At 45.3% G+C, this 14,317-nt stretch overlaps 1 protein-coding gene across 1 annotated transcript in view; it reads left to right on the top strand.

Moving 5' to 3' along the window:
* The window catches only part of nalcn (sodium leak channel, non-selective), a 70,224-nt gene that overhangs the window by 50,069 nt on the left and 5,838 nt on the right, over positions 1–14,317 (top strand). Inside the window, exons 21-40 of the mRNA XM_056580279.1 lie at positions 391–492; positions 1,108–1,177; positions 1,877–1,968; positions 2,183–2,305; positions 2,440–2,490; positions 3,393–3,513; positions 4,095–4,226; positions 5,632–5,799; positions 6,848–6,952; positions 7,153–7,259; positions 7,372–7,492; positions 7,672–7,770; positions 9,388–9,481; positions 11,404–11,510; positions 11,627–11,701; positions 11,951–12,070; positions 12,610–12,678; positions 12,799–12,947; positions 13,416–13,509; positions 13,625–13,757. Of these exons, the coding sequence (XP_056436254.1) occupies positions 391–492; positions 1,108–1,177; positions 1,877–1,968; positions 2,183–2,305; positions 2,440–2,490; positions 3,393–3,513; positions 4,095–4,226; positions 5,632–5,799; positions 6,848–6,952; positions 7,153–7,259; positions 7,372–7,492; positions 7,672–7,770; positions 9,388–9,481; positions 11,404–11,510; positions 11,627–11,701; positions 11,951–12,070; positions 12,610–12,678; positions 12,799–12,947; positions 13,416–13,509; positions 13,625–13,757 (2,132 nt within the window). The remainder of the gene's footprint in view (positions 1–390; positions 493–1,107; positions 1,178–1,876; positions 1,969–2,182; positions 2,306–2,439; positions 2,491–3,392; positions 3,514–4,094; positions 4,227–5,631; positions 5,800–6,847; positions 6,953–7,152; positions 7,260–7,371; positions 7,493–7,671; positions 7,771–9,387; positions 9,482–11,403; positions 11,511–11,626; positions 11,702–11,950; positions 12,071–12,609; positions 12,679–12,798; positions 12,948–13,415; positions 13,510–13,624; positions 13,758–14,317) is intronic.

The raw sequence follows: 14,317 nt of genomic DNA, 5'->3' as shown, positions 1-14,317 counted from the left end.
CCCTCGCAGAACGGGGCGGCCAGAACATAATTGATGACCCGATGAGTGTGTTGTGATTGCTAGCTGTTTTGGCTCGCCGCTATTATAATGACGCTGTAACAAAAGGCGAACGGTGTGGGTACACGTGCATGCATTACGTGCCTGTGCGTACGCCAGACTAATGTTTAATGTTTATGTTTATATGTTTGCTGAACGGTGCGACTTGAATGGAGTGAATCACGCCGAAGCGAATGCATTTGCAGCAGAACCTGGATGTGTGGGCATAACGTTTATTATTATTTTTTTTTTATCTTTCAGGTGATGTACAGTCATTTTTTAATAGCAAAAAGTAACCCAGAAAAATTACACAGCCTCTTCTCACCACCTGGTCTTTGTGCTCGTGGTTTGCAGAGCTTGTACCTCACAGCGCATACTGAGTGGATCTTTGGAGGGCCAGCCAGCCAAGGAGCGCTCCATACTCAGTGTCCAGCACCATATCCGCCAGGAGCGCAGGTGTGACACACACACACACACACACACACACACACACACACACACACACACACACACACACACACACACACACACACACACACACACACACACACACACACACATAAAAAAGGACTGAGACGCAAATACCTCAGCTGCCTAGTAGCCTTCCTTGTCAGTTTGTCATCATCGATTATTCCTTTTAATTTCTCTCCCTCCTTCTCTCACGGTCAATCTCTATCTCGCTCTTTCGCTCTCTCCCTCTTTCTCTCTCTCTCCGTCTGTCTGTCTGTCTGTCTGTCTGTCTGTCTGTCTGTCTCTCGCTCCTTCCCTCTTTCTCTGTCTGTCTGTCTGTCTGTCTGTCTGTCTGTCTGTCTGTCTGTCTGTCTGTCTGTCTGTCTGTCTGTCTGTCTGTCTGTCTGTCTGTCTGTCTGTCTGTCTGTCTGTCTGTCTGTCTCTCGCTCCTTCCCTCTTTCTCTGTCTGTCTGTCTGTCTGTCTGTCTGTCTGTCTGTCTGTCTGTCTGTCTGTCTGTCTGTCTGTCTGTCTGTCTGTCTGTCTGTCTGTCTCTCGCTCCTTCCCTCTTTCTCTGTCTCTCTCTCTCTCTCTCTCTCTCTCTCTCTCTCTCTCTCTCTCAGGTCCCTGAGACATGGATCCACCAGTCAGAGGATCAGCAGAGGGAAGTCTCTGGAGACCCTTACCCAGGATGTAAGTACCTTAAGTAGAATACTTCAAGGATGTGAATAGAAGGCAAATACATTTTAAAATGCACAACCCCAGTGCAATAGCTCCGCAACTAACAACTTATTTTTGTATTATTCATACTGAAAATGATGATGACACCCTGGCCCCTCTAGTGTCATGTAGTAGAGTCTAGCACTTCCTGAATAATGGAATATTTAAACAAGGTCAGGGCAAGAGGCAGTCATGACCGCCTGTTTGTGAAGCCCATGTGGAAGCGACTAAGGTGTAGATCTTCTAACGGCCTATAGTTGGCTCGTGGTGGATGCTTGCAAAAAGGACGGTCACCATTCGAAGCCAATGGGGAAATTGTGATTTCATTAATATAATATAAAGTAATGTAAAAGCGAGTAAAATAGATACATTGTCTTTGTTTCTTTAGGATCCCAGTGGCTAGTTTTATAGTATTTATTTCGATTTTGCCCACAGAATACTGTGCAGCGGCCATTCCCGTCCCAACCTCATTGTGCCAAATATGGATTGTTTCCTCTTCCAGTTGCTAAAATAAAAAACGGTCATAGCGATTGGTAGACCGATGGTTGTCCATGTTTTGTACAGTCTTTGGTTCAGGGTCTTCCGTTACATCCCACAAGTGATGTCCTGAATATATGTATGGAGATTCTTACTGTTGTCTCATTGCCTCTCCTTTGCATTTTTCCTCCTCAGCATTCCAGTACAGTGCGCTACCGTAATGCTCAGAGAGAGGATAGTGAGATCAAGATGATTCAAGAGAAGAAAGAACAGGCAGAAATGAAAAGGTGCACAAATCGCATGCACTCCAACACACACACACACACATATAGATACACACAATATCAATATTGTATATCAATACCAAATACATACAAAAAAAAACCAGAGCTGATCAAGGATTGCGATGAAGTTCACATCCATGATGTACACATATTACATATTCTTACATATCGCGTATGCTGCGGTTAATTTCCAATCGTATACCTTGTGTTTCGACAGGAAAGTCCAAGAAGAGGAGCTGAGGGAGAACCACCCATACTTCGACAAGCCCCTGTTCATCGTGGGGCGAGAGCACCGCTTTAGGAACTTCTGCAGAGTGATCGTCCGCGCCCGCTTCAATGCGTAAGAATCCCCATTCAGTCGCCGGGTGTCGTGACGTGTCAAAGAAACGGACGCTCAAACGAGTTTCTCCGCCGAGTCAGCTGCATTTGCAGTTTGAAACATGGGTTTGATTCATGTGGTTTCAATGTGTCTAGATCCAAGACGGACCCCATGACGGTGAAGAACACCAAATACCACCAACTGTAGTAAGTCTGATGCGCGTCAACCCATTGAGTCTCCATTGATCTTTCTGTCGGGCCTCATTGGTTTCCTTTGAATCCTTCGTCTTACGACTCGTCTGCTGGGAGTTTCATAAACAGTTGTGCGGAAGAAAAATTTGATTTGGTGCCGTGATTAAACCCAATAAAGGTTCCGCAGTGCGTGGAATGGGATTATAAAAAAATGAAAAGGTCTGAGGCGGTGCTTTGAATCTGTTGCTGCTGGCACTGGGAGAATTTACAGACATCCTGCTGTTGGCAAGATTGGGCAATAACACGCACAGGGGTGCACACACACAAACACACACACACACACACACACACACACACACACACACACACACACACACACACACACACACACACACACACACACACACACACACACACACACACACACACATACGCACACAAACAACATTCCTGTTAAACTAAGGGATCCATCTTCCTTCCTTCGACCCTCTCTTTCATTCTATCGTTCTATCATCCTTCCTTTCTTCTTTTCTGTGGCTGCCGCTGTGCCTCTCTTCCTTCCTGTCTGTCTGTCTGCCTGTGTGTCGCCATGTGGCGGTCTTTCTAGTGCTCAGAGAATCTATCTTCATTGCTATTCTTACCCTTCCCTGCTGTCATTTTAAAATTCAGTGCTCAGGGCATGTACGAGTTAGCATTCCTGTGTCTACTGTCTTTTCAGCTTCACTAATTAATCAGCACAGGCACACTGCTCTCTAACTGTGTTTGGGTTTGTGTGTTTGGGTTTGTGTGTGTGTGTGTGTGTGTGTGTGTGTGTGTGTGTGTGTGTGTGTGTGTGTGTGTGTGTGTGTGTGTGTGTGTGTGTGTGTGTGTGTGTGTGTGTGTGTGTGTGTGTCTGTGTGTGTGTGTGCACACTCTAGCGACCTCCTGGGTCTGGTCACCTACCTGGACTGGGTGATGATCGTGGTGACCATCTGCTCCTGCATCTCCATGATGTTTGAGTCCCCCTTCACCAGGGTCATGCAAGCCCCGACCTTACAGGTGCTCACACACAGCATAGACTCACTGGATTGAGGGCCATATGAACCTTACATGTAGATATAGTATGTCATCCAAATGCATGTGTATGTTTATGTGTATATATATCTAATGACACATTTGTAAACAAATTTAATTCAAGACACAGGTTTAACATTTTGACCCACACATTCTGAGTTTGTTTCACAAGTTCTCAAATCCAGTCTACACCAGGGATGGAAATTCCCCCTTGTCATATGTTTTTGGGCCATTTTCTTTACATGAAAACCAATATCAAGTGACTCCCAAAATAGATATAACATTTTTGATAAAATAGATATGGATCCATTTTAAACCCCCCCACCATCCCAAGTTCAAGGGTAATTCTATATTTTATAAGAGGTGAATTGCCTCGACGCCCTATTAATCTCTCACCCGCACTCTCATGTTTTGCACCATAGTAACCTCCGATAATTAAGGCTCATGCATGATCATTTCAATTTTGCATGAATGCATTAAGGGCTGCAGGGACTGCGTACCAATGAATGTATCAAGAAACCGATGCATGTAACATGGGAGTATATTTGAATAGATGAATGTTTCAGATCGGGGAGTACGTGTTTGTGATCTTCATGAGCCTGGAGCTGAACCTCAAGATCATGGCGGACGGGCTGTTCTTCACGCCCACGGCGGTCATCAGAGACTTTGGGGGAGTGATGGATATCTTCATATACCTGGTAAATGAGTCAAGATGTTCTCAGTGTGCCATCACATAATCTCACCTCCAGCAGTCCTACCATGCTATAGCAGAACCTCTGGGGGGAGACGGCCCAGTGTCCACGGCCCAGATACTAACGACTGAAAGTGGCTGGGTTATTACGGGCGTTGGTTCCTGTTTCGCTATGGAGATGTTGTGCCGAACTCACTGCCGTGACGGGATGAAGCTTTCTGAAGCTGTTTATCGCTGTATTTCGACAGGTCTAAGTTTACCCGCTGTTGATTTAAAACCTTGCAGATCCAGGGCTCCAGTTATTTGTAATCATTGGTTGAAAAAAATGCGAAGAGAAAGAAAGCGACACACATGTTCACCCTGATTTGAGGTAGTCTGCTTTCAGATTTTAGATTCTTCATCTAAAGTCTGATTTGTGCAACCAGCCCTCAGCGTTCCAGCTAGCGTTCAGCTCATGAGTACAGAGCAGTAGGAGATTAAGTCAGTTTATTGATAAATGAGGATGTGGTAAACAGGTCAGGGGGGGGGGGGGGGGGGGGGGGGGTGAAGGAACTGTGAAGTTTGGATGGGAACTCTCGGAGGAAATCTTACGGTCTGGAGCTCGATATATAATGAATAATTCGATTGAATGAATCCCACTACTGGACCTGGAGAATTATAGCCGGGTGGATTTGGGGAGATGGGGGTGATGGAGCGACCAAGTGAAGAATGCTACAAGAGACCGGGAGAAAAGGGGGGGTTTAAATACAGGTGGATATTGGGAGGTGGTGTGGCTATCGCCTGAACTTGCGTCTATAGAACTCTATTTTGTGTATGTCTTGCTTGAGTCCAGGCATTTACTTTGTTTGGATTTATGATTGCTTACATCACTGTCTAGTGAGCTTGCTGTTCAATTTGTGAATATTATCTGATTCCGTTTATCAGTTTAATTTAATTTAATGTGTACGGGTCTCTTTTTATTTCTATTAGTTGATCATTTATTTTTATTTCTTACGCATGCAATTTGCATATAGATAGGGAAATTAGCTTTGCTGCAGGGCAGACTAGGCATTTTTAGAAATGGCACATTAAACAACATGGCATTTGGTCTTGCTATGCTACAAGAGTGCCTCTTGATTGAATATAAGCTTAATTAAATCGCACAAAAAAACGGAGATTATCTGATTCCAACTCTGGATCTGGATCTTGGAATGCTGTCGCCTAAATGCACACAGAGAATAAAAATACAATTACCTTCACGTCTCGGCATCTGCAACCATGCAAATGGATGATCACGCGTACCAACACTTTATTAAAACCAATTCCCTTCAACGTGTTGCCCCGTCTGTGTTTAACATGCCGAGTACTTATCGCTCTCGGCCGTCTTCTCCTCCGCACACCCCGCCCTCTCTTGTTGCGTGGCGGACGTTTAGGTGAGCCTGATCTTCCTGTGCTGGCTGCCCCCCAACGTGCCCCCAGAGTCGGGGGCTCAGCTGCTGATGATGCTGCGCGCCCTGCGGCCCCTGCGCATCTTCAAGCTGGTGCCTCAGATGAGGAAGGTGGTGCGGGAGGTGCTCAAGGGCTTCAAGGAGATTTTCCTGGTCAGTGGTGCAGGACAAATGCAGGCTGCACACATGCTGTTTGTGTGTGTGTGTGTGTGTGTGTGTGTGTGTGTGTGTGTGTGTGTGTGTGTGTGTGTGTGTGTGTGTGTGTGTGTGTGTGTGTGTGTGTGTGTGTGTGTGTGTGTGTGTGTATGTGTCAGTCAGTCAGTCAGTCAGTCAGTCAGTCAGTCAGTCAGTCAGTCAGTCAGTCAGTCAGTCAGTCAGTCAGTCAGTCTTTAGGATATGTATCCCTTTTCACATGCAAACAAATCAATGTTAATGCCCACAACCTATACTAGCCTTCTGCAATATTTTTAGAGGTCTGTAGTGCACAGACCTCTAGTGGTTTGTGCAGTGAACTACAATGCTGCAACTCTGTCAGTTAAATAGATCTTCAGAAAATGTCCAAAAAAACATTATCTCAGTGACGTCCGCATCTTATTGGCTGCGGGCTCATTCTTCCAAACCCCAGCCAATCTCCTCTGCTTCAGCCTCCTCTGAGCCGACGGTCTGGGGATCTGCACAGTGTGGGAATGGGTTGTCTGCCTTCAGCTGTTTGATTGATCATCTCTCTCTCTGTCTCGATGTCTCTCTCTCTTTAAATCTAACTCTTACTCTCTCACGCTCTCACGCTCTCTCTCTCTCTCTCTCTCTCTCTCTCTCTCTCTCTCTCTCTCTCTCTCCTTCTTTATATCTCTAACTTTAACTCTTACTCACTCTCTCTCTCTCTCTCTCTCTCTCTCTCTCTCTCTCTCTCTCTCTCTCTCTCTCTCTCTCTCTCTCTCATTCTTTATATCTCTAACTTTAACTCTCACACTCTCTCTCTCTCTCTTACTCTCTCGCTCTCGCTCTCTCTCTCTCTCTCTCTCTCTCTCTCTCTCTCTCTCTCTCTCTCTCTCTCTCTCTCTCTCTCTCTCTCTCTCTCCTTCTTTATATCTCTAACTTTAACTCTCACACTCTCTCTCTCTCTCTTACTCTCTCTCTCGCTCTCGCTCTCGCTCTCGCTCTCGCTCTCGCTCTCTCTCTCTCTCTCCCCTCTTACTGACAGGTTTCCATCCTCCTGCTCACACTAATGCTGGTGTTTGCAAGCTTTGGGGTTCAGCTCTTTGCTGGGAAGCTGGCGAAGTGCAACGACCCTCATATAATGAGAAGGGTATGGAGGGGTGCCGTGAATGATGATGTTTTCACCTTGGGATAATTTGATCCCATTATTGGGTCTGCTTAATTAACTCCCCCTTGATTAAGGGATCCAATAATGGCAATCAAATCCATAGATGACCCTTCCCCCAATAATTATCCATGAACATCCTTCTTCTTGCTGCTGATCACGTGCTACTGATGAATCCATTGCAGGTGGACTGCCACGGTATCTTCAGAATAAACGTCAGCGTCTCCAAGAACCTCAACTTGAGGCTGAAGGCCGGAGAGAAGAAGCCAGGGTTCTGGGTGCCAAGAGTCTGGTACGGCGATTGCCTTTTTATATTTCCTCTTTCTCCAGCTTTGCTTTGATTGATGTGCTTAACGATGCGGTGATGACTCATGTGTTGTTATCCCCTGCACTCCTATTCATAGGGCCAACCCTCGTAATTTTAACTTTGACAACGTGGGCAACGCCATGCTGGCTCTGTTTGAGGTGCTGTCACTCAAGGGCTGGGTGGAGGTCCGGGATGTCATCATTCACCGGGTTGGACCGGTACGAAACCACCCAATGCATCCAAATCAATCGATCTCAAATATGGCACCCTTCCTCACTCATTAGTTGAGTGATGAATGGTGCCATGGTTGAAATAAAGCAAAGAACTCGCCGAAATAAGTTATTTTGTGTTATTTTAATCAGGGAGTGTTCTCATTTCTTCGTACTTTCCACATCAGATCCATGGCATCTATATCCACGTCTTTGTGTTCCTGGGCTGTATGATTGGACTCACTCTGTTTGTGGGTGTGGTCATTGCAAACTTCAATGAGAACAAGGTGAGTCAAATAGTCACTGGTAGTCACTAGCCAACCTCCACTAATGATGCATTCATAAACACTGGAACTCTTATGTACATGGTTGTATCATTTAAAATGTTGGCAAATAAAATACACTCAATAAATGTCTGTCAGTCAAATGTTATTAAAAAAGTAACAGTTGAAGCTATAATCAAAATATAAGATTCATGCTGATGTTCACTTTTGAATCAAATTTGTGGCAAACTCAATGAGATTATACATGCGATGTAATACCTAGTATTAATATCAAAACAGCGTTGGATGCATTCTTGTTTTTCATTAGTTCACTTATTTTATTTCAAAAATAAATATCAGAAACAAATCAATTTCACGGTTTCTTTTGAAATGATGGAATCAGAGGGGTTGAAATGGAAAATACCATGGATTCAATGACTCACAAGAATATCATGTTTGCCTCCCTGCTGCTCCAGAAAACCCTTCATGGGGTTGAACAAAGTGCGTGTCCGTATACATTATGCTATTTTTTTGAATAGAGGAGCTCACAGCACCACCACAGATAGTGATCTGCGTAGACTGATGATGCCTGACTGACTTTTCAACTCTGCTCACTCTGCTTTCACTGACTAACAAGACCCGAAGACACGAATAACTAAATAACTAGAACAGCGAAATCAAGGCATTCAAAATTTTTTTTTGTTTTTTACTCTGATGCCCCAAATACTACTTTTAATATGACGTGACAAAAACTTTGAAACATACGATAATAAACCCTGCCACTAACAACACCAAGGGTCTATAAGTGATTTGTGAGGTTCATGATTCCCTTGGAGCACATTTGAAGAAGATGTGAAATGGCTTTCAGAGTGCATCTTAGCACTTCTGTAATATGATCAAACCCTTTGGGATTTTATTGGATTGTGCTACATTTACAAGCTTGCCTTTGAAGTGCTTGCCAGCTGTGTCCGTCGTGGGCTTTAGGAGGGGAAAGACGAACGTCTTATTGGCTGAAAAGGCAAGCGGGCCCGCATTGCAGTATATGAAGTAACATAAAAGAAAAAGTGCATACATTGTTTCTGAAGCCAACTACAAAATTCGATCAAGTATTATTAACAGCCAATGTGAACACTGTACATCTGCCTGTCATGTACTGAGTAGGACTGTCCCTTTTAAGACAAACGTTATATTGAATGTACGTGTATCAATATGGAGGGAACATGTTTAATATAACACATGCAGTTGGAGAATTCCAGTAAAGCAACATTAATGAGTTGAAATGTGTGTCGGTGTCTTTGAATGTCAGTAAGGTTGAAGACATATCGAACTCAAAAGACATTACTGTCAATCAGTACTTGGTCCAAGCAAACGCCAGTATGCAAGCAACTGCTCCTGGGTTGATTGTAGAACAAACAAATATATTATTATGCTCGATGACTTCTCAAGATGATTCCAGAGGAACAGTTTAGCAAGTAGAACATACTGATATTTATTTAAAAATAAATGGCAAAAAGCGTTAGATCTTCTGCCTGAACCACATCATACACTGACCAAGCTGTGTTGCTTCTCAGTGCTCCGTCCTATTTGCTGCGGGTTCCCGGGGTTCGTCCAGGTGTTGACCTGTCTGTCTCCGACCCACAGGGAACTGCTCTGCTAACGGTGGACCAGAGGAGGTGGGAAGACCTGAAGAGTCGACTGAAGATAGCCCAGCCCCTCCATCTGCCCCCCCGCCCAGGTACGCCCACGTACATGCATGCACACGCGTACACATGCAAACACACATGTGTACAAGATTAGCCCAGGTAAACCACCTATACACATGCACGTAGACAATGCATACAAAAGCACCGAGCACATGAACACCCGATAAGCCCAGGTACTAAACACACACGCATGCATGTAGATATGCATACAAAACTACACACAATACACATTCCTACAGTCCATCTATAAAAAATGCTTGAGATGAATGGGTTTAGCTTAATCTAGGTGGTTGCATATTTAGTGAATTTGCTCCACTGGGAGAAGTGTGAGAGTCCTGCTTTTTATCGTGAAGGAATAATATCTGACACCATTCATTCCTTCTTTCATTCATTCATTTATTCAATTACTTTTCCTTTTCTCATGAAGAAACAAATGGTTGCATAAGGCAAAGTATTGGGGTTTTAGGGGGAAGCTGGACCCAAGTAGGTCAAGTAAGCAGATCTTGTACACATGCAGTCCCTATTCTACAGAGGAGACAGCAGCCTCCTAAATGCTCAGTTCTCAGTCGCCGTCGGCCCTTAAATCGACACCAACACACCCTACATGTTCCCTGTCGATCGCAACCAAGCCTCCGGGGGCGTTTCAACACAACTGTTCTTTATACATCCGACATCCCAACAGCAGCAAGTGATGCAGAGGAGGAGGGTGGGGGGAGGGTCCTTTGAGACATCGTTCAGGGGGGGTGGGGGCTCCAGCGCAGAGCCCTGTGAGTACAGTTCAGATGTGGAATAGAACAGAAAATCAATGGTGTCGGCTACGCTCTGCTGACACCAGCAACAATCCGCCCAGCTTTGATCTTCAGCCAAACGGCCCTCAGTGCTGCTGCCATTCGCTCGCTGGATCGCTGTCTCAATCACTCGACCCCTCACTCATTCACGGAGTTACTGACCTGTGTGAATCACGCAATGAATCACTCGCTCACGCACTCGCTCTCTCATTCGTTCACTGACTAACATACTTGGATACTTACTCAATGACTCACTCCCGCAGTAACTGACTTGTTACTTACTCAATGACTCACTATCTAACTAATTTGTTTACTTACTCACTCGCTCATTCAGTAACTGACTCAGTCTCAGAAACGTATGCACTTTCTCAATCACTCTCTGACTTACTCATTCAATCACTCACTGAATCACTCATTCACTCTTACTTATTTCCTCACTCACCGACACACTCATTAACTCAGTTACTGACATGGTCACTTACTGAGTGTTTAGTTAATGCGTTAGCAGGAGTTTCTCTTTTTTCAAAGCTTAGCCGCTGTTGGAGAGTGAGCTACTATTGATGTGTATCAAGTATGATATGAGATGATGGTAAAGATCATATAAAGATGTAGTGTCACTCTTTAGGGACATTGTCCAGAGACGTTTTGCCATCCCACCGTCATTATTGATGCAGCCCTTAAAGCTCAGTACAAGCAGAGGCATATAGCAGTTAATGAGGCGGGAGAATTTATAGAGTTTAACAACAAGGGCTGTCAAGTTGTCACTGAGGAGACAAGCTGTCCCTTAGCCTCCCGACAGTTACATTGATTAGATCTGCTATGTCCTTCGTATACTGTTGTTGTGTTGTGTACTGCTGTGGTTGTGTATTAGATTGTGGTCAGCCACTAAAGTTTGTTTTGGTGAGGGTTATTAAAATTCCCATTCTGTTTTTTTTAAACCTTTTTCTTTTGTGTCCATAGTAGCATTAACAAAACTGGTTTGACACTCGAAAAAACGGTACTCCCTTAACTTTCCGTTCAACCCTTTCACTCCCCATCAGAATTGTATCCTCACCCCCTAATGTTGAGTTGAACCGCGATTGATGAAAAAACATAGAATTGTCATTGGATATGCCTGTGCATCTGTGTCCGCTGCTTCGTGTTCTGAACCTCGTCTTCCCTGACAGAGAACGGGGGCTTCCGGGCCAAGATGTATGACATCACTCAGCACCCCTTCTTCAAGCGGGGTATCGCTGTGCTGGTGTTGGCCCAGTCAGTGCTGCTCTCTGTGAAGGTACAATGGGAAGTACAATCATCATTAAAGCCTGTGTCTTAGGGAATACATTTGCACATATACATATGTGTGTGTGTGTGTGTGTGTGTGTGTGTGTGTGTGTGTTTCTTCCACAGTGGGATGTGGAGGATCCAGTAACAGTTCCCTTGGCAACCATGTCAGTGGTGTTCACTTTCATCTTTGTCCTTGAGGTGAGCCTAGTCTTTCCATTGTCTCAAAGTAAGAAGCCATGCACTCTTTCATTTATTTTTCAAAGCCCAAATCATGCAGAGGGCAAATTTCCGTTGCCCTCTGCATGATTCGACGCGAAAAAATGAATGTAATCATATTGTTTAGCTTTGTAAAGTACTCTAGTCTACCAGTGTCTGTCCCGAGATGGCGTGCACTTTTTGCTATAAGATGTTAAAGGCCATTTGATTTGTGTTGTGGTGGTTGCCTAGGTGACCATGAAGCTGATAGCCATGACTCCAGCGGGCTACTGGCAGAGCCGTCGGAACCGCTACGACCTACTGGTCACGTCTCTCGGGGTCATCTGGATAGTCCTGCACTTTGCCTTGCAGGTAGGATAATGCCAGGACACACTCAACATACATGAAAACACAATCACACACACTTGCTCGCCTGCATACACACAAACATGCACGCACGCACTCATTCACTCACTCACTCACTCACTCACTCACTCACTCGATCACTCGATCACTCGATCACTCGATCACTCGATCACTCGATCACTCACTCACTCACGCACTCACTCACTCACGCACGCACGCACGCACGCACGCACGCACGCACACAAACGCAAGAACAGTGCACACATTCACCTATACTATACTCTTTGACCTTTTTCCATTGTTGGATTGTCAGGGCTTCTGTGATTTCAGAGTGGCTCCAACTAGTGTGTTGGTGCTTTTAAGAGACTTATAATATGTTGCTTTCCAATCATTCCTTATTTCTGCAGTGTATTAGGGTCAGTGTGGTGGATTTGGTGAAATACTTACACTGCAGTGTGGTAATGCTGAAATCTGAAATCTGCTGAAATCATGTCACGTCTCTGAACACGAAATGATCAAATGAATGTGTACGCCTCTGCCCACAGAACGCCTACACCTACATGATGGGCACATGTGTGATCGTCTTCAGATTCTTCACCATATGCGGTAAACATGTGAGTACAGCATCAGGATCAACGTATTTGCATTACATTTCATCATTACATTGAATCAACCCATTTTTCTCCTCCAAGGCCTGTGTGTAATTATACATAATTATTTTCTTTTTTACAAAGGTGACGTTGAAAATGCTGCTGCTGACCGTCGTGGTCAGCATGTACAAGAGCTTCTTCATCATCGTGGGCATGTTCCTCCTCCTCCTCTGCTACGCCTTTGCCGGCGTCGTCCTGTTCGGCACCGTGAAATACGGGGAGAACATCAACCGGTGAGACAGGCGAGGATCGGCACTCAACCCACCATGAGTGTCCGGAGAAAGCATTGGAATATACTCCTTTGTACTGCTAGGAACCTGTAATAGGGTTATGTTACTAGGCTGCGAAACGACAGTTCAGCGTTAAGCAGGTGACATTTGTATCGGTTTGAGCCTTGAGCGCAGCCTCAAGGCAAACAAACCTGAGCTGTCCGGCGATCCGAGGGGAGCATCTGCATTCGGCGGGGCTTCAACGCTCCCCTCCGGAAACACGTTGGAAACACTGTGATTAATATTCTAGCAATAGAGGGCAGGATGGTCTAGTGGTTAAGGTGTGTTACCCCAAATGAAAGGATTCAAGGTTTGAACCTAACTCTCTAATCGAAGTCTACCTGTAGAAGGCATCAAAACAAACCTTGTGTGTGTGTGTTTGCGTGCGTTTGTGTGTGGGTGCTTGTGTGCGCGCGCGTGTGTGTCTTATAGGCACGCCAACTTCTCCACTGCGGGCAAGGCCATCACGGTGCTGTTCCGGATCGTCACGGGCGAGGACTGGAATAAAATCATGCACGACTGCATGGTAACGCTTCTTTGAGTCATTCTTATTGACTTTAAGCAATTGGATCGAGTTAGCTTCCCTGAGCTATGTGTTGACTTTATGTGTGTTTTATGGATGATCTGTCCCCCCACCCCAGGTGCAGCCCCCGTTCTGCACCCCAGACATGCATCGATACTGGGAGACGGACTGCGGCAACTACGCTGGCGCTCTCATCTACTTCTGCTCCTTCTATGTCATCATAGCGTATATTATGCTCAACCTGCTTGTGGGTATGTCCGTGTGGGTGGTTGTGTGTGTATGTGTGTGTGTGTGTGTGTGTGTCTGTCTAATAGCATCCGTGTTGTGCGTAAGTGACTGAAATATATTCAAATGGGTAATAATATCCTGTCTCATCAGGACAGGGCTATGTTTCATTTCCCGCCGTAGGCCGATGCCAGCCACGGTAGCTCATAACGCTCAATAAGCCTTGGCGTATCCCGCGGGGGCCAGTTAAACACCATTATTATGGCTTATCTGCAGCGCAACCATCAAACCCCTTCGAACAGAAATTATTACCTGCCGTGTTCCAGGACTTGGGGAAAGCGAGGGAGGGATGAGAGAGAGAGGGAGAGAAGGAGAGAGAGAGAGAGAGAGAGAGAGAGAGAGAGAGAGAGAGAGAGAGAGAGAGAGAGAGAGAGAGAGAGAGAGAGAGAGAGAGAGAGAGAGAGAGAGAGAGAGAGAGAGAGAGAGAGAGAGAGAGAGACTGAGAGACTGAGAGACTGAGAGACTGAGAGACTGAGAGACTGAGAGACTGAGAGACTGAGAGACTGAGAGACTGAGAGATGGAATG

This window comes from Gadus chalcogrammus, chromosome 20, assembly GCF_026213295.1.
Source record: "Gadus chalcogrammus isolate NIFS_2021 chromosome 20, NIFS_Gcha_1.0, whole genome shotgun sequence".
NCBI lineage: Eukaryota > Metazoa > Chordata > Actinopteri > Gadiformes > Gadidae > Gadus > Gadus chalcogrammus.
Note: the sequence above shows the minus strand (reverse complement) of the source record. Positions and strands in the feature narration are given on the sequence as shown.